The sequence below is a fragment of the Bombyx mandarina genome, chromosome 18 (assembly GCF_030267445.1).
Source record: "Bombyx mandarina strain Sakado chromosome 18, ASM3026744v2".
Classification (NCBI taxonomy): Eukaryota; Metazoa; Arthropoda; class Insecta; order Lepidoptera; family Bombycidae; genus Bombyx; species Bombyx mandarina.
In genome coordinates, this window is record NC_143224.1 from 263,070 (window position 1) to 284,449 (window position 21,380).

Below are 21,380 nucleotides of genomic sequence, written 5' to 3' on the forward strand. Positions count from 1 at the left end.
ATGATTTAATAACATTTAGAGCCATTATAATTATTGTATTCGTAGTTATGACTGTTTGGCGGGAACGCGAGGAGCGAAGTTGTGTAAATTGTTTTATTTTGTTAATTTAGTGTATCTTCATGTTTAAATGTTCCGTTATTTTACGCCGGTGGTTTATTAACCGTTTAATATCCCTGAAAGTACAGAAATGTGGGAAAATTAAACAAAGCCGCTGGACGTAGCATCTCGGGTTCTTCCAAAAAGCCCACTGATTTTTTTTTACTGAGATTATACTTTATGCCATATCATCTTATTTCATTTAATTTAATTTTATGCCGCTTGAATAATGTCTCAAATTAATCAACTTAAGTAATTTAATTTCGCTCAATTCGATTTTTCCTAAGAAACAGTATACAAAAGATTAGCCTATATAGGCTATATAATACTGTTATATTTGTATACTATATAGTATGATGATACCTTTGCCTTTCCAGTTGGAAAAATAGAACTAATACTATATGTAGTTAAAAAATATACAGGGGTCTGATTTCACTTGGATTACTAATCAAAAGTTGCATTGTTTATTTATCGGTGTGTCTTTTCACATAACTTACTAGCCTAATGAGCCAAGGTTGACGTCCTGAACGATGTTAAGCTATCACCGGAATCCTCAATACACCACTAGACTGGAAACATTTCGATTAAAAGGAAGCACTTACACTTAGATAACCTTAACACGACACAAGTCAAGGGGTTCGCATCAATATGTTTACTAAACAAGCAGGGAATAAGATCTTTATATTAATACGTGAAGCAAAAACCTTATACTCCTTTTTACGAAAATTGCGCGGACGGAGGAATATGAAGTTTCCTACACTTATAGAGAATATAAAGAAGGAGTGCAGAATGTGAATATTCTTTTAAATTATACATAAAAAATACATTAAATCATTTAAAAAAAACATTACACACACTACCATGTATTAGACACTATTTGTTTATTGTCAAGCTTTCCTTATTGCGTATAGCCTGTGGTCAAATTGAGAATAGATTATTATAATAGATAAAATCATATAATTTTAATTTATTTTAGTCGAATTTCGAATACCGGGGGACTACTAGCTTGTAGGTGGTGCTAGGGGATACTCTGAGCTCGCACGGATATGTAGGTACCATGTCTATATCTGCCGGTAATGAGACGTGGCCACACATCGTCTCATTATCATTGTCCACGGTCGTGACAGTGGTTAATATAACAAAATTGCGATTTCGCCCCCATGGGGCATGGGGCCCCGAGGGGCGGTGTCGTTAGTGACGGGCTTCAAGTAGCACTATCTAAAACGAGGTGGGCCTTGTGAACGTTTACCCATCTAAAACGATCAACTAGTATTTATAGAGATGGTTTTTTCTATGACCTACAATTCCTTTGCCGTTCTATTATTTTAATAACATTCATAATACGTAGATACATACATACGTACAACAACATTAAATAAATGAGGTTAGATCCAGGTGGGAATTACTTGACGGCACACGTAATCCAGCGCGAGCTTGCGTGCAGCGTGTAATACCGATCGATACTTGTCTGAATTTATCTAGCTCTAGAATAAAGTTATTTTTATTCTCCGCGCCGTACACTTCAATACTCCCACGAGATCAGATTGATCGTTTTATCTTGCGAAATTAATGTCATAACGAATCAACAAGCCGTGAACTTACAAAATGTTTTGAACTGTAGCTCTTTGTTTTGAACAGGGAATTTGAATGATTCCTGGTCTTTCGCGTACAAAACTTGTTTAGAAGAGAGATTGTAGATAGAATCTATTATAGAATTTAATTAAATAATTTTTGGATTACTAAAGAGTAAGCCTTTTGAAACTTAGCAAATACCAAAACAAATGTAAAAAACATGAGATTTTACTGTAAATTTGTTTGAAAAGAAGCAAACATTATGATCCTACGACATCTCAAGGTCCCGTCGAATTGAGAATCTCCTCCTACTTTGTAATGTGAAGTTAGTTAAAAAATTCCTAGTTCTGGAGTCGGTTACACCTAAATACCATATTATAGCGTATAATTGGGAGTATTTTACAACCAGTGATAATGACATCACAACTTAGATATCATCATTAAATATAATTGTCGAACGACACAATAAATATACTACCATAAGGAACCTCCAATTGAACCACAGAGAAGATCCGGCGAAATAAACCCAGAGGCCTACACTTTTTTTTATAGTCTCAAAAACCTTCCGATTATTGATGTCAGGTTAGGTTAGTAAAATGATAATAAAATGAACTAAAGCTAACAAACACTCATGCCAACGTTGGAACGCGCTATTAGGTAATCCTTCACTACATAATACATAAATGTTCCGCAACTGTTATTAAATAAATAATAGTTTAAATAAACTAACAAAATACGCTTTTATAGAAAATCCAACTAAAAAATAGAAAATAAATTTTAATAAATTTGAATTAAAAATAGTGTAAGAAAAAATTATTTTATTGTAAAAAAGCGTGACCCACGCTTTTCTTTTTTTTTAATATTGTATTGTCATCCGTCCTTAATAAGTATACGAAATTTCGAATTAATCCGACGTTTTGAAGAGGCTTAAAATAATGTTCGAAGATACAAACATACATACGTCTGAAGCTAATAAAAGCGTATTAAAAACGTGTTGTGCGATCTTGATTTAAGGGCACGGCGTACACAGCTATGGATCGACTCGCATGTAATGAAACCCTGTTAGTTCCTAGTATCAACTTTGTATCAACTAGTCTCAACAAAATCAGGGGAAAAATCGTTAGTCTGATCTTAAATTAGTTTCATGAGTGCTCTACTGTATTTGTCACTTACATGAGAATTGCAATTAGGACCTTGTTCGTCTGACAGAGTGAACTATTAATAAGTAACCCTTTAACGAGTTCGAGTACACGAAGGCGAACCGACGGTTTAATTGGAGCGGTGACATGATCATCCAGACGAACTAATTTAAACAATATGTCGAGATTCAATCTGCGTTTGTTATACGACTGATTCAACGTTCAGGGTTAATTGAATTCTTTCAGTTCCATCTTCTGTTCAAGGTCGGGGTTGATGAAGACGTGTCGAATATCCTTGATACTTCACAGACACAGACAGTAACAGTAACGTCGCGGCGGCTGTTCTCACAGTTGCTATCTATGGCCAAGGGTAACAACTATTTTCAATCATCCAATCCCTCAAGTCGATTAAACTCATGACGTCTCTTCATGGTATACGGTACATGCTTAGTGTTACAAAGTGTGTACTAAATCATGGTGGTCCGCCACTGAACTCCTGGGACAGCTTTTGTCCATTGTGGGCCGTAAGCTAATGGGACGAGCATGTCCTTCTTCAAACGAGGGTTGCAGAGAGTACTCAATGGTAGGCAGCGACTTGGCTGTGCCCCTAGCATTGCTGACGTCCATGAGCGACGGTAATCACTTACCATCATGAATCGTATGCTCGTCTGCCTACAAAGACAATAAAAAAAGATTTAAAAAAATCTAAAAGCTTTCCTCAAGTGGTTAGCAGATTACATGAGCTTGAAAATTTCAGCTATAGTGGAATAAAACTTCCCTATCCCTCGCATTCGATCGCATAGTAGTTCTACGTCACAAATAGACACTACCTACTGTACTCTTGTGAGATCGCACAGGTCAGTTGACCCTATTCGTTTCTGTCATAAAGCAGTAATACGTTTCCGAATGAAGAATGGGACAGCCGTTGTACTGTAAAACTAACATTTAACTATACTGAGATCTTAGAACTTATATCTCAAGGTGGGTGGCAGCATTTACGTTGTAGTTGTCTATGGGTTCTAGTAACCACTTAACACCAGGTGGGTTGTGAACTCGTCCACCCTTCTAAGCAATAAAACTAAATACAAAATTTAGAGCATCGAACTTGCCGCGTCGTGAGTTTATCCATCCATTCAAGCAATACAAAAAAGTAAAAAAAAAACAGTCGCAGCAACACGACTACCTGCTCATCTGAGTGACGCCCAATGCAACACAATGTTAGTTTTGTAACTGTTTTGTATATGTATCTATTCAGTACGGTATATAGCATAGTATACAAACAGAGTACAGGTTGTGCTCTCACGATACGTTAATTAAAGCATAGCAAAATAGCTCTTTAAAATTGAATAGCATCAAAAGATTTCATCAGGCCATTAGTCTAGTTGTGGTGGTAGGACCAGCGGACTTGAACAACTACACTAGCCTCCAGTAGAAAGTATATTTAATGAAACCGGTTTTTTTTGTGTGTCGTGGTGCATTTCGGGCGTGCTATGTGATCCATGAATTCAATGACATTTGTAAATTGTTTGTGAACAGATAATTTATTGCCTTTAGGCTTTCGTGGTTCAATAGTAAAAATGGTTTAATATAGGTACAGTTAAACAAGTCTCAATAATTGTTGAGATTTCCGGATTACTTTGTTTTATTTTGGTAAATTTATTAACCCTCTTCTGATTTAAAACTGAGTCATTTTGAGTCCGAGTTGAAAATTGAAATAATTTTTTTGGAGAATATTTGATATAGTGCTTAATTTTAATTTATTTTATTTATTTATTATTATAATATTATGAAATTTACTTTAGTATTACATTTATAACTCGGATATGGTTCAGTGGTGGTGAAGCCAGTGAATGTGACATAGCCAATTCAACTCTCTTATGAAGGATACAACACACATCACGTTTGTATGTTTGTTTGTATTTGTAAGCCCCAATGCCACAAACTGTATAACATCGGAGTGCCAGACAGACTCGTGCTCATCATACGAGACTACTGCCCGTATCTTTAGACGTTTCGTAAAATAGTCCTCCACTCTTAACTCATCCGATGATGCTCGAGAATTCCCTCCAAACTTACTCGAATTTGGTATTTTTAGTCGACCATTACAATATTCCTCAACTGTCCTCGAGTGAGGTAATAATGATGAAAATTTGATCAAGCTAGCATCAAAAACCCATAGAGTTCTGTAGTCTATGGTCATTGTTTAATGTCAAAGTCAAGCTGCCGCTGTCTGTTTGACACTAGATGAACTTGTTTGATGTTTTGGTTGCTGAGTTATTCGTAAATATGTGTGCGTGCGGTAAACCTGAAAGTGTATTATTTATTTTCTAACCTATCATTATTTTAGATTTCGGATCCGGCTTTGTATTTTTATTCGCCGCTTTTATGTGATTTTGGTTGCATCGTGTTGTTGAAGTGCTTTTCCACAACCACCAGTTTATTATTATATAAATAAAACTTATAATCGCATTGACTTTATTTATCAGGTAGTAAGCAAAATATGACTCTTATGTAGGTAAATAAAATAAAGAGTTTCAAATGTCTAACCTCGAACTATTTACTTTATTAATAAATATTATCAAACTTAAAATATCAAAATATGCGCGAATCATGCACAGATCCAGGCCATTGCACAACAATATCATATATTTCCATTTGCGGTCCACATACTATTTGGACATCGATAGAAAACCAGCCTTGAGGAACGTTCAAGGTACGTCGCGACGTACCTTAACTTGACAGTTCGGTCACTTCACTCCGGTTAGGAAATTTTTCCAAGGACGTTTGAGTGGAGTTTATTTTTACGACTAATGCCCGTATCTTTAGACGTTTTGTAAAATAGTCCTCCACTCTTAACTCATCCGATGATGCTCGAGCATTCCTCCCAAAATCACTCGAGTTTGGTATTTTTAGTCGACCATTACAATATTCCTCAACTGTCCTCGAGTGAGGTAATAATGATGAAAATTTGATCAAGCTAGCATCAAACCCATAGAGTTCTGTAGTCGATGGTCATTGTTTAATGTCAAAGTCGGTGCCGAGCCAAAATTAAGAAGAAGAAGAAGAAGCTGCCGCTGTCTGTTTGACACTAGAAGCATTGAACTTGTTTGATGTATTAGTTGCTGAGTTATTCGTAAATATGTGTGTGTGCGGTAAATCTGAAAGTGTATTATTTATTTTCTAACCTATCATTATTTTAGATTTCGGATCCGGCTTTGTATTTTTATTCGCCGCTTTTATGTGATTTTGGTTGCATCGTGTTGTTGAAGTGCTTTTCCACAACCACCAGTTTATTATTATATAAATAAAACTTATAATCGCATTGACTTTATTTATCAGTAAGCAAAATATGTCTCTTATGTAGGTAAATAAAATAAAGAGTTTCAAATGTCTAACCTCGAACTATTTACTTTATTAATAAATATTATCAAACTTAAATTATCAAAATACGCGGGAATCATGCACAGATTCAGGCCATTGCACAACAATATCATATAATATTTCCATTTGCGGTCCACATACTATTTGGACATCGATAGAAAACCAGCCTTGAGGAACGTTCAAGGTACGTCGCGACGTACCTTAACTTGACAGTTCGGTCACTTCACTCCGGTTAGGAAATTTTTCCAAGGACGTTTGAGTGGAGTTTATTTTTACGACTAATCATACCAAAACGCGTGTTGGAGGTTGAGTCGAGTCGAGTTACGCTCGTATGAACGACTAAAGATACGGGTGTAAGCATACCGAAACGCGCGTTGGAGGTTGAGTCGAGTCGAGTTACGCTCGTGTGAACGACTAAAGATACGGGTGTACTTGTCGAACCGTTCGTTCCGATATCGAGTCGAGGGAACGCGTTCCCGGCCCCGTCACGTCACAGCCGGAGTCCCGCAAGGCTCCGCCCTCTCCCCGTTACTATTTAGTTTGTATATCAATGATATACCCCGGTCTCCGGAGACCCATCTGGCGCTCTTCGCCGATGGCACCGCCATCTACTACTCGTGTAGGAAGAAGGCGTTGCTTCATCGACGACTTCAGACCGCAGCTACCACCATGGGACAGTGGTTCCGGAAGTGGCGCATCGACATCAACCCCACGAAAAGCACAGCGGTGCTCTACAAAAGGGGTCTCCCTCCGAACACCACGCTGAGCATCCCCCTCCCGACTAGGCGCGTCAACACCTCCGCCCCCGCCATTCGCCCAATCACGATGTTCGCCCAGCCCATACCGTGGGCCCCGAAGGTCAAATATTTAGGCGTCACCCTCGACACTAGGATGACATTCCGCCCTCACATCAAGACGGTACGCGACCGTGCCGCCTTCATTCTAGGACGTCTCTACCCGATGATATGTAGGCGAAGTAAAATGTCCCTTAGAAATAAGGTGACACTCTACAAAACTTGCATACGCCCCGTCATGACCTATGCAAGTGTAGTGTTCGCTCACGCGGCCCGCATGCACTTAAAATCATTCCAAATTATTCAATCCCGTTTTTGCAGGATAGCCGTCGGAGCCCCGTGGTTCGTCAGGAACGTCGACCTCCATGACGACCTGGACTTAGAGTCCATCAGTAAGTATCTACAGTCGGCGTCGATACGCCACTTCGATAAAGCGGCACGACACGAGAACCCTCTCGTCGTGGCCGCCGGTAACTACATTCCCGATCCTGCGGACAGAATGGAAAGCAGTCGACGTCGCCCAAAACACGTCATCTCGGATCCTCCCGATCCACTAACGGTGCTTTTAGGTACTTCAAGCACCGGTCATCGTTCTCGTCGAACGCGTCGCTTGCGACGAAGGGCTCGACGAGTAAATTAACTCTCAGACACAGCCCACTGAGTTTCTCGCCGGATCTTCTCAGTGGGTCGCGTTTCCGATCCGGTGGTAGATTCTGCGAAGCACGGCTCTTGCTAGGGTTCGTGTTAGCAACGTCATCAGGTTTGAGCCCCATGAGCTCACCTACAAAAGTTAGGGTTACGCTGAAATATCCTCTCAAGGCTCTCAGCGTAGGTAGGAAGGAAAAAAAAAGCCCCAATTGGGTCGTTTGTAACATCGCTCGTCTAAAACAATAAAAGAAGTTCACTGGAGTTCTGTCTTTCCCATATATGTACTACAATAAGGAGAAACACTTCAACAAGCGACCGCTGTATAACTCACAGTGTGGATGCGCCGGAGGGAAGACGGGGTCATCGTCACTGACCTTACCAGACATACATAAACACCTAAAATTAATTGGCAACAATAGTCGGTGGTTGAGTCGCCTGTTGAGTACGTGGTTGAGTGTATAGTCGGTGGTCCTCACCTGATGAGTACGTGGTTGAGTGTATAGTCGGTGGTCATCGCCTGATGAGTACGTGGTTGAGTGTATAGTCGGTGGTCATCGCCTGATGAGTACGTGGTTGAGTGTATAGTCGAAGCGCTGCTGAGTAGGCGGTGAGCCCCGCTAGCCGAGTCCACATCGCCCCGCAGACCACTCAAAAAGCATTATATTACATTTTTTTTTAATAAATCAAATATTATTGTGGCGTGACAAATAAACATCAACAAAAAATCATATAGTGCACTGTCCTATTGAAATAATCCAACAACATCCGACATAGACGTCAATGCTGGATTTTATTTTTGCCATAAACACAATAAAGTACTTAGAAAAGTGACTTTTTTAAACGAAATTAATTATAATGTCGATAATTACACCGTAACAGTAACGACTTATCAAGCGCGATAATAACTATTATTCCGGGTATACAACAGACGGACGAACGTAAGCGAATAAGAACCGGAGACGTTCGCAGGATGGACGCAGACTGGTCGGTGCCTGTGATGAGTTCCACAGTGTTCAGTCATCTACTTACACAGAACAATGGTCGTCGACCATCGTTGATGTCTATGAGCTCCGTAATTACTGTTGGTAAGACCTCTTGAGTGTCCGCGCGGGTGGGTACCAAATACCTGCCTATTTCTGCCGTGAAGCAGTAATGCGGTTTCGGTTTGTAGGGTGGGGCAGCCGTTGTAACTATACTTGAAACCTTAGAACTTATATCTCAAGGTGGGTGGCGCATTTACGTTGTGGATATCTATGGGCTCCAGTAACCACTTAACACCAGGTGGGCTGTGAGCTCGTCCACCCATCTAAGCAATAAAAAATAAAAATAAAAAACACCAGTTGGGCTGGACCGAGAGCTTCTCCATCCTTCTAAGCAATAAAAAATAATTTTCACTGAACACAAAGATGCCGATGCTGGATAAAAAACAGTAACAGTTTGATAACGCGACGAGCATGAATTAACGTATTAGTGAACGATTTTTACCACAGAGCAAACGATCACTGGCTTCACTTAGTGTTGATAGTTCTAAGGCAGTCACCACGACGATGTGGATGCTGCCGTCAAGTCAACCTTCAGATTTCCTTTTGGTGGACCTCGTATTTATCAATGGAGATATGAATAATTGAGCCGCTGCCTGCAACTTGAACATCTTCCAAAGATCGTTTGAAGAAAGTCAATATTCTATAATAGCCGTGGGGGATTCCATAACCGGATAGTACGTGAACAAATATAATAGTGTATACGAACTGTGTACTGTGTATGACCGCATCGTTTCAAGGTCGTATGGACGAGCTTTGCTTTAGCGAAGAGTGGTGCGATGATAAAATGGATCATATAGAATCACTTTAAAAAACTCTTCAAACATGAGTCGAAAATCGAAATCCTTATCGTGTGGTAGTACTTCTTATACTAAAAGTTTTATTGCTTACGGTATTTTTGATATATTTTTGAAACACCCAGACTGTTCTAAGAGTTCATTAGTTCGTTCCGTAAGTGTGTATCCGGCATTATAAAACATTACAATTGAATAGCGTAATTAAAAAGTTATAGCGCTGCGTTTTAAATGTATTAAGCGGATACACGAGCCTTTCTTTTCGTGTCAAAGGTCTTTGTTCTAGATGAGGAAATATCAACGATATTAGTTCCCATACTGCGGCCCTCTCTCTCACTTGATATGTTTTTAGTCACGCAATTATATTGTACATGTGAGGATATAGTGAGCGATTGAATACAATGTAAATTTTGAACAGCGACAGTAATCTTCTTCTATATATATAAAAATGAATTGCTGTTCGTTAGTCTCGCTAAAACTCGAGAACGGCTGGACCGATTTGGCTAATTTTGGTCTTGAATTATTCGTGGAAGTCCAGAGAAGGTTTAAAAGGTGGAAAAATATGAAAATACTTGGAATTATATAAAAATAAACAATTTTGTTTTTCCTTAGATGTTTGCCTTGATGTGTCTTTTATTTGTCGATTGAGGCACTACGAAGTCTGCCGGGTCAGCTAGTATGAGATATAGAGAACGTATCACGGAGGTCGGGGTTGTTGTGAGCGTATTCCAGAGACTAATAATAGGACATTTTAATTAAAAAAATATATATTTTATTCCAGCTTTGCGAAAGGACTCGCGGTCCATCCAATGCTAAGTAGTTATCAGAGCCCATAGAAATCTTCCATGAATCAGAACAATCAACAATATATTTGAAGCCATCTCCTGTAGACTTTACTGAAAGTATTTAAAACGGCTATTTTTTCCTTAACGTACTCAAAACTGGCGGGAGATCAGTACCGCAGTAACGACTGATTCTCTACTGTTAGGCAATGCTGAGCCGATGATAACCTTTTCCGTGTCTCGATACTTTTCTTTTATTATTATCTTTTTATTTTTTTAATTTGTGCTTGGAGATCATGTTAATTATTATTATTATTAATATTGTAATTTAAAAGCATTTAACGACCAATAGGAACGTCTCTTTTCCAACGACTCGTTGTTTATTATAGTATTACTACATTTCGATGCTGGTTCGGTTCTAGTTTCTCACGTGTCACATCTTCAACATGTTGTCGATAGCACTCGACACTCGAACTATCATCATGTCAACCCACTCAGTTTCTCAGTGGGTCGCACGATCCAGTGGTAGATTCAGCGAAGCGCGGCTTGAGCTAGTGTTCTCAAGTTGAGCCCCATGAGCTCACCTAACCGGCCGCGCGCGGTTGAAGTAGCCTCTAAACTCTAAAGCTACCAACTATTAAGTAAGGAAACAAATAATTAGGTATCCATGAAGATGCATCTCATTGAAGATGGCGGTTTAAGAACGGGCACTTTTTTGCTAAAAAGCACATCTATTATGAGTGTTTCAGTATGGCTTCCAGTTATCAAAACAGTATCTGTATTGATTTATGTTTCTAAACATAATTTTGATAACTAATAAGCTCTAGAACGTATTCTCTTCCTCGGGGGATTGCCGAGCGACGGTAAGCTGAGGAGTAAAACCATTTCAGTGAAGGCGTTTATTGTACGTGGCACTAATGTAGCCCCGCCTTTAGCAATGAAAAAATTACATATTCTCCGGAGAGTGTGCGCGCGTGGGCACGCCGACCCGGGCCGCGGGAAGTCGCCAATGACATTACATTACACCACTCCACGATCCTGACTGCACTACATAATTTATTCATTAGCAAAGGAAACGATCTCGACGGAGGAAATGTAATGTTGAGACAATGAAACGCGAGGGAGCCGCGGACGACCCGCCGGTGTACTTTAGTCGCCTCTGTTATAAATAAATGGATAACAGACGTATGGATCCAACTCCACCGTCGTTCCTTTAGTCTCACACTTAGAAGTGTTTGGGATCTGTATGATACAGCGTTTATAGATTGACTCTATTGAATGTCATTATCTCAGTATAGCTACGTGTAACGTATAATCAAATCAGGAAGTTAGTTATGTGTACATATTTGTATCATAGCAGTACACGGACACGGTTTAATTTCACATTTTTATTGACATCTTATTAATAATTTCATAATTATACTAATCATTGATTAACAATTCCGACTCTCGATGGTTTAGTTTTCGTGGTCACGTACCGTCATCCGTGTTTTAATGATGTCCACAGCTCGGGCACAAATTGTTTTAGATGAGCTAACTCATGGCCCACCTGTTTATAAGTGCTTATCAGATTCCAGACGCCATATATCAATATCAATACCACCAAACACGCGGGATTCTAAATATCACAACTTTTTTCTACATTGCCTATTTTCGTGAACTAGCTCACGGTTGGTAAACTGTTGGCGATACCGTCACATCGGTAATGACATTGACATTGGTTGCATTGTAATAATGACTTCTTTAGTGACGCAATGTGATCAAAAGTTTAAAACCTAAAGCCAGTATGGACAATATGGCAGTGGTTATGGAACTATCAACATTAATAAGATCAGCTGCAAACAAGATCCGAACATTCAGAGACACGTGGTTTATGTTTCAGTGAGAATATAGAGTGATAAGACAGTTTCTTAAGTAGGTTACAAGCAACCGAGGGAGGAACAGACTCTTTTGTAGATGTGTTTAATTTAGTTGAAACATTATTAATTTTCTCATACAACTTGAATTTAAGTGCTGCAGTGTTTTCACTTAAAGAAATCAAAGTCATAAATTGCAGCACATTTAAAAAAAAGCAATATCCATCTTAGGAATCCTCCCTATTCTATATTCAATCAAAACGTAAATTACATATTTACAGAATAATATTCTACAATCATAAACAATCTTGACTATGCACTTGTGCACGTTTTAAAGTAACTCAAATTAAACATGAGATCAAAGATTTCACAATCTGTATACATGCCTCAAACTGTTATAAGAAATTTATATAGTTATAAGAACTTTATATAAAATGCATTATTCTAAATACAGACATTTAATAGTCATTGAAAGGATATTGAAGATCAGTGTCTGATTAGACATGAAAGTCAGCCCAATAAGACAGGTTGTATGCTAGGTAGGTTCTATCACTATGATTTTATAATGTACACACTAATCTTAATGCAATTCAATATTGATGAGGTATATTACCTAAGGCTCTTTTATTATTATTTGATAAATATATTAAAAAGTTGTCAAGCATCTTTGACTTTTTTTATTTTTTCTTTTACATCTCCATTATACTTAATACAGCTTCAGAATACATGCCACTTTTTTATTAATCTGTTATGATTCCATCTCATTACTTCGTACTTTTATTGTTGTAGATGAAAAACTGAACTCATGGCTCTACCTTGAGCCACATAAGTTGGATGGGAACATTCCTGCAGGTCTGAGTCTACCACAACTTGAACTTAGAATCGCTACATTCTTGACTGTATTATTTCCTAACTGAACTACCATACAAACAATACTGGCCAAAATAAAATTTCCTACATTATTCGAGCCTGATGAATAATTTACATAAAAGAGCTGTGAAAAACAGGTGTACTAAACAACTAAAAAAACACTTAAAGCTACTGCTGGGTACAAAGCCCTTGGTTATATTTTCTTCTTCCCTCTCTGCAACATTATGTATCTGAGACCAGCATTTTATACTGAATTATATTAAAAATTCTAAGTGGCAGTTTCTAGTTTCCACCTCTAGGTTTCTTTATTGAAGCGTTTTTTTTTTTTGTTGCTTTGGTGTGTGAATGAGCTTACATCTCACCTGTTGTTAAGTGGTTACTCAAGCCCATAGGCATCTACAAGGTAAATGCACCACCCACCTTGAGATATAAGTGCTAAGTTTCAGTATAGTTACAATGGCTGCCCCACCCTTCAGCCGAAATGCATTACTGCTTCATGGCAGAAACAAGAGGAGGTGGTGGTTACCCATGCTGACTCACAGGACATCTACCACCAGTACATAAAATAATTATACAAAATAATTTACTATTAGATTTTCACCTAAGGTGTAGTTTTTCCCATATTATGTAGCTGACAGTATCAAGATAATTGTTATCACCTAGTAAATATGCTCCTTGTGATCTCATGCGGCCTCAAGGCCAAATATGTGGCTAAACCAGACTACTCTATTTAAAAAAATGTTACAAGGTTAGTTTTTTATTTACTTATCCCAAATATCGACTAATACGCGAGGGGTTCATATAGTGAATTGTGCAAATTGTAGCTATGAGATTAAAACAATTTAGAGATTTCACGGTAAACAAATAAAGAACGAAAAAGATCTAATTTTTTCACAATTATTCAACTAATAAATATCATTTTTAATTATAAAGCCTGTGTGAAAAGCTTTGTAACGCTTACTTCGGTGTAAACCGAAAACCCAAATTGGATATTGCAACAAAGGACTCACTACTAAACGCAGGCAGTTTTCTAGTAGAGCCGAGTCTCTTCATCGGAGTGCGCGGCTCCAGATCGCGCTCATCCAGCGCCGGCGCCTCCGTCGTCGTCGGCGTCGTTGCTCCTGACATCACGCCCAACAATCACTACTAAATAGACTTACAACCACTTTATCCGAACATTACACTACAGTTCCACTATAAATTGAACTAGTCCAGACAACACAAAGCAACCCTCCAAACTCCAAACGGTCGAAAAAAAAGTTCGACAACGTCCGTCGGCGGACGCAGATGATACAAAAATAACGTTCGTTCAAACTTTAAAACAAATCAAACTTCAATTTCCTGGCTAAAACTCACATATCATCTAATATAAATTACAATTTATAGATTTCGTTATATTATGTTCGGTTATTTAAGTTAACTTTTCACAAAAAAATATCACGTTTTGTCGACATGAGTACTTTAAAATATTTCCTTTGTAAAATTGTAAACACTGTATACCAAAAAGGAGCCTGCCGGCTAAATCTACCAACCCATAGATTATACACTTAATATGTACCAACCAACAGCAAATTCTGCTGAATATCGCCATCTCTTTCAGGCTGCTTCGGCTCATTCTCGAATTTCTTGATTGCCATCAATAATGTCTTCTGTCATTTTTCGTTTTGTTGTTGGACAGGCAAAAGAAGCAAAGCCTATACAGCAAGCTTTTCCAATGTTTGACCGAAGCGAAGTCTTTTGGGTAAAAAATAAAATTAATCAAAATTGAACCAAACTCTCATTTTATTTTAAATTAGCTGACTCGGCAGACTTTTTTTAAATTTTTTTTATTGCTTGTATGGGTGGACGAGCTCACAGGCCACCTGGTGTTAAGTGGTTACTGGAGCCCATAGACATTTACAACATAAATTTGCCACCCACCTTGAGATATAAGTTCTAAGGTCTCAAGTATAGTTACAACGGCTGCCCCACCCTTCAAACCGAAACGGATTACTGCTTCACGACAGAAATAGGTGGGGTGGTGGTACCTAACCGTGCGGACTCACATGAGGTCCTACCACCAGTAATTATGCAAATTATAATTTTGAGGGTTTGATTTTTATTACACGATGTTATTCCTTCACCGTGGAAGTCAATAGTGAACATTTGATGAGTACGTATTTCATTAGAAAAATTGGTACCTGCCTGCGGGATTCGAACACCGGTGCATCGCTAGATACGAATGCACTGGACGTCTTATCCCTTAAGCCACGACGACTTCAAACAAGCGAATGGTCCATCACAACAAACATTAAAATTTGTTATGTCATCACCTTATCTACTTTTGATCTACGAACATCGACGCCATCGATCCTGCAATAACTTTTTGAGATGGGAGGCTATAGACATCTTGGTACGGACAATTATTATTATTGCCAAAGATGTTCATTCTATTCCATTCTAGTCGGTCACACTCACATAATAGTTAAAATCATTTTTCATTCATAGCATAGCTTTCATCACTCAAATGCAAAATCGGTAGCTTGCGCTGTCATGGTACCATTCAATCATCTTACGTAGGCGCTATAGATTCCCGTTATACATTTCTATTACAATTTAAAAAAGTCGATAAGTTTATTTTAGTTCTATCAAATAAAATTGAAATTGAAATATTTAATTGAAATTATATTATTCGTTACTGTATATTGTTCGTCTTGCTTTGTAATACTGGTAAGTCATAAGTGCACCTTTCAAATTGGTGAACACCACTTATAATATTGAACCATATTATTATTGAACATGTTGAACACACAGTGAATTTTCAGTTTGACGTCTATCAATTCGGTTCAAAATACGGTGACCATTCGTACTGTTTTTGGCAGGACAGTACTGTTTTTAAGACGCTGTCGTTTTTTTCATTCATTTTGTTTTTCAATGAAAAAAATATACTAAAACAAAATATTTGGATATAAAAGTATAGTATAAATATAAAGATAGTAATAAAGCTTAGAAAAAAAAATGTGTACATTAATTTTAAACGAGCCTTTAGCGTCAAACACAACCTGTTTTACCGATATAGTAGACTAGTGTAAACATCGATCGCTAAACGTCATGTAAAAAAAGAAACTAAACTAACCTATGTATACCTACTATAATAGGTTTTTAGTTGACTTTTTGGCGGGAACGCGATGAGTGAAGTTTTGTGATTTGTTTTATTTTGTCTATTTAGTGTTTCTTCGGGTTTAAATGTGTAATAATGGTGGTTTATTAACCGTTTAATATCTGTGAAAGTGCACAAATGTGGGAAAATGAAACAAAGCCGCTGGACGTAACTTCTCGTGATCCTCCAAAAAGTCCACTGAAAAAAATCTTAGTAAATGACCACCATTTTACTGAAATTAGATTTCATCTCATATCATCTCATTAATTTCATCCCAGTTGATTCATGTCTCAAATTAATCATTTTCATTTCATTTCACTCCATAATATCATTTTTCATAAAATTAAGAATATCCATTAAATAAGACATGACTTAAAGGTCTCAGTTACCAGGTCATAAAATCTCCAAAAAAAAAAAAGGTTTTTAGTACCGTCAAATGGGGTAAATAGGGACAAAATCGAACTTCAGATTGAATTTTAACATAGTTCCAATTAAATAGTCACTGCTCAACCAAAGAAATAAGTTGAGTCTTGAACGTACCTAGGTGATAAAAACCGTTACATTATTTTAATTATTCAATTTAAAGAAATAATCGGAAAAATAATGGAAATCCCAATTTACCCCGCATTCGGGGTAAATTGACACGGGTAAGGGTTAAATTGGGATATTTGTAAGGGTTGTCAGTACGCGGTACTGCGATATATAGGTAGGTAGGTAGGTGCCATACAATTATTTATATGGACCGAAATGATGAATACAATCCATAATTTAAGCACAATACACAACATAGTGTAAATTAAGCTGGTTTCTATTCCGAAGCGATGTGACGTGAATGATAATCAACAATACAATGATCAAAAAAAGTATGTGCATGTTATATTTTAGAAAATTATTATTTAATTTCTTAAAAATCACAACTCTGAAACAAAATCATAAAATAGAATAAAAAATAGAAAACAAAAGGACTGGAAATGCAATAATACAATTTTATTTAATCAACATTTTCAAAATAATCTTTGAGCAAGAGTAAGATATCAGGTGAATAAGATAAAAAAGCAGATTTATCTGATTACTGCCTATAATAACAAAAATAAAAGAAATTATTTCTAAGCTAAATAACTTCTTATTTTTCTCCACCTTATCCCACTATGTGGGGTCGGCACAGCTAATTTTTCTCTTCCATTCTCTTCTATCAGCCGTCATCTCAACACTCACTCCTCTCTCTCTCATATCGTCATTCACACACTCCATCCATGTCTTCTTCGGTCATTCTAAGCTAAATAACTAAACTCAATTAATTCACTCACTCATAATTGGAACCTAGATATCTCGGATTTTTAATTAATGTAACATTTAAAATCTGAGGCCTGTTTTTATTTTTATGTGCGTTGTGAATGTTAAAAAAATCATGATTCGACGCGTGAATAGATTCTGAAATAACAAAAGTTTTGATTCGTTTGAGTTCTTTTTAATTTTTAATTTTATTTTATTGCTATAAAGGACATACGACCGGGCAGATATTACAAGGTAAATGTCGCGAAAAAATGTAATTATATATATACTTTTCTTTTACCTATAGTACTTACATAAACTAACTGATAAACACATTAACCTTCTTTACATCACGCAATTGAGTGATAGTATAGGCTAAAAAATCTATTATAAGATATCAGTGACAACCCTAACAATCCATCCCTATTTTGTCTTTTGGCGTTCCAATTTTGTGTTTTCTCGTCCCAAATTTTTCCAGTCTCGTTCCAAATTACCCTACATACGTCCCAATTTTCCCCAAAAAGAAAGGAAAAATTGTACATTTTTTATTTTGTCGAAATATTGTATTTAAAATAAGAATACTGCAACTTACCGTTTGTTGTGGTATTTCCAGGTGTATTAAAAACTTATATAAACTGTGATCTTATTGAAAAAACAACGATATTATTACTTTTTTTAAAAGTTCTGTAAGCTGTTTTAAAACGCACTTTTCAACCACTATTTTCAATTTAATTTGACGAATTTTTGGGACCAACTTAACTCATATTTAGTAATTCCATAGTTAACTCGGTTTTTCTTCTATACATTGATAAATATTAACATAAACAAAATTAGGTCGATTCCGTGCTACAGGTACTTTGAGAATCTTCCGCAGGTTTGTCCCAATTTACCCCAGGATCCCAATTTACCCCATGTCATGGTATTAATTTACTTTTTGGCGGGAACGCGAAAAGTGAAGTTGTGCGATTTGTTTTATTTTGTCTATTTAGCGTTTCTTCGGGTTTAAATGTGTAATAATGGTGGTTTAATATCTGTGAAAGTGCACAAATATAGGAAAATGAAACAAAGCCGCTGAACGTAACTTCTCGGGACGTTAAGTTTATGAGTGTACGACTTTTTTATTCAAATGGATTTTCTATGGGTCTTTTGGAGGCAACGCACAGTGGGTCGATACTGTGATTTTAGTGACTTAGGGACCAACTTTGTTTTTTTATAAATTTTTTTATGTAGATAGATAGAGCTCGTTAATCTCAATAATAATTGTTTTGGGCAAAAATTACAAAAACTTTATAGTTTGGTCAGAAAAATGTGTTTTGTGATTTTTTTGTATGGAGCGGGTCACATTAAATTAAATTCCTGCTAAGTACCGCGAGGTCCCGCTTTGAAACTTTATTTTCCTTATACCTTGTCTAGTCTACTATCATTTGATGCTATGAACACGTGCATAAAGTTGCAACTCTGCCAAATAAATGGATCGAAAAAAATTAATAAATACAAAGAATAAAAACCTTTATATTTTTTTTCGTAAGTGTTTTTAAGTTAAATTTGATATGGATTAGTAAGTAAAAGCACGTAATGATACCCATAATTACATAATACCTAACAACAATACATTTAGTAGGTCTCTAATTAAGCAATCTCTCTAATTATTAGGATAGTTAACATTATTTAATGAGGATAATTAGTTAAGCAGCCATTACTGGGTAGTAGAAAATATAGTAAACATTTGTTTGTCTCTGGAAGTATAAAGTGACCATGTTTATTATATACTAACTAGTGTTCGTTTATTCGTACTACTACTAACATCTCGTGATTGTCGTTGTGATCTTGCTGTTTCCGTTATAATTGATAATTTTGTTAACAATTTAGAATTATGATTTTAAGAGAGCAACTACAGTCGCTGTCTGATAATAAAAAACTCTTTCAATTCCTACAAAATCAAATAAACGTGACCGAAGAGAAAAATGTTGAGCTCCAAAAATTCTGTACGCAATTTTGTTCAAATATAAGTGCAATATGGAAACGAAGTAGTCGCATGTTAGCACAGTTTATAAGAAAAAAATATGATTGGTTAGAATGTGCAATAAACTGGCCCGAAGGAATGATACCTGAAGCTATCAACACTGCCCATGAAAGGCTCGAGATTTCTAATACTGAAGATGTTGAAAATGTACCACTCTCAAATGTACTACAGAAGTCTCGACATCTATTTTTGCACCTCGAAAACCTTTTGAAGAACTGGGATCCAGGCAAAAACGAAGACGCATTGAACAAATTTACCAATCGCTTTCGTTATCCCCGGATGAAATGAAAGCTACTACAATTGCTAGTTTGAGAAACACTAGAAATGAAGATGTAGGAGAAATTATGAACCACTTGTCAAATCACCCTGAAGATCTAGAAAAAGTTAAGGAGTATTTAATTACAAGTAAAGTGAAAAGTAGTCCATATTCTCCCGATGAGGCAATATTAGTTTCACTTAAATGAAGTGGCAGTATATAAACCTAAGAGAAGCAGCAAGTGAAAATGGGTCTGATTTATACCCTTCTTAATATAAAATTAAGCAAGAAAAGACCAAATGTTATCCAGGGAAAGACGAGGTAATTATTACTGAAGAAGGAGCTGCTATTAAAATGCAAGCATTACTAAAATTGGCGCTATATAGGCTTTTAGATGTGATTACTTCAGATTTGGAGTCTGCAAGAGAGCTACTGCTTATAAGCAAATAGGCTTTGATAGAGCCCCAGGTCAAAGTAATTATAAACAAAAAACTGAAACAGAGTTTGATGATTCAACTATTTTCATGGTCAGTCTAGTTCCTATAAGGCTTCAGAAATTTGATGGAATAATTGTTTGGGAAAACGACCTACCCTCATCAACTTTTTATTGCCGTCCAATAATGTTTAAATTTACAAAAGAAACGCAGTCAACAGTGACAATTATAAAAGCTAGCATAACAGAAGAAATAGAAAGACTTCAGCCATCAAAAATCAAACAAGTTGAAGTTAAGCATCAATTGCACATGATGATGATAGACGGCAAAATAACCTCATATTTGTCAGAAACATTTTCTGCTGTCTGTGATATTTGCAAAGCAAAAACGTCAGTTTTTTGGAGTGACTTGCTTATCAAAGAGAAAACAATGAAGAAATATTCCAGTGTGGAATGCCATCTTTACATGCCTGGATAAGATGCATGGAGTGCTTACTTCATATCGGTAAATATAATTTTATTACTTCACAATTTTTTCATCGTATGTAGTTTCCTGTGAGATAATTTTTTAAATGACACTTTTTTTGTTTACGTCTTAACGTTTGGACTTCAAGAAATGGAGTTGCAAGGGGCGATGACAAAGAAAAAATAACAACCAGAAAAAGTGCTATACAGCAAGCGTTTAAAAAGGAATGCGGTTTACTTATAGATGTTGTCAAGCAAGGAGTAAGAACAACCAATGATGGCAATACTGCCAGAAGATTTTTCAGGGATGCAGAAGAAACAGCCCGCATAAAGGAATACGTAAAGATTTAATAGAGGTTTCACGTGATTCTTCACTCTGTTGCATCTGGAGAGCACGTTTCCAATTTTTCCGAATTTTTTAGATATACTGCAGTATTGTATGTTAATTTATATACCTGGTATTATATATCCCTTCCAGTATCCATAAATTGTTAGCACATGGCAGTGATATACAATAATGAAGAACTTTGGTGCCATTCGTATAGGTAAGCTCTCGGAAGAGGCAGCGGAAGCTCGCAATAAAGATTTTCGGAAATATACAGAGAGTTGTTATTCAATAATGAGAAGTAGAACGTCGACTAATGAGGATATTTTACAAAATCTTCTTTTTCTGACCCAAAGATCGAAAGGTGAAACAAAATATATAATATTTAGAGAGATTGCATAATTAGAGACCTACTAAATGTATTGTTGTTAGGTATTATTTAATTATGGGTATCATTACGTGCTTTTACTTACTAATCCATATCAAATTTAACTT

The 21,380-nt window shown here is 36.7% G+C and overlaps 1 protein-coding gene and 1 long non-coding RNA gene across 2 annotated transcripts in view; one reads left to right on the forward strand and one right to left on the reverse strand.

Annotated features, from left to right (window-relative positions):
* LOC114244824 (SLIT-ROBO Rho GTPase-activating protein 3) overlaps positions 1–14,504 on the reverse strand; it is a 47,660-nt gene extending 33,156 nt beyond the window's left edge. The window contains exon 1 of the mRNA XM_089734656.1: positions 13,983–14,504. Coding sequence (XP_089590782.1) covers positions 13,983–14,100 — 118 coding nt within the window. The 5' untranslated portion in view covers positions 14,101–14,504. The remainder of the gene's footprint in view (positions 1–13,982) is intronic.
* A 4,031-nt stretch (positions 14,505–18,535) lies between these two features.
* Positions 18,536–21,159, forward strand: LOC149500918 (uncharacterized). The gene is made up of 2 exons (XR_016324575.1): positions 18,536–20,600; positions 20,710–21,159. It is a non-coding gene; the product is annotated as an uncharacterized LOC149500918 (long non-coding RNA).
* The last annotated feature ends 221 nt before the right edge of the window (positions 21,160–21,380 follow it).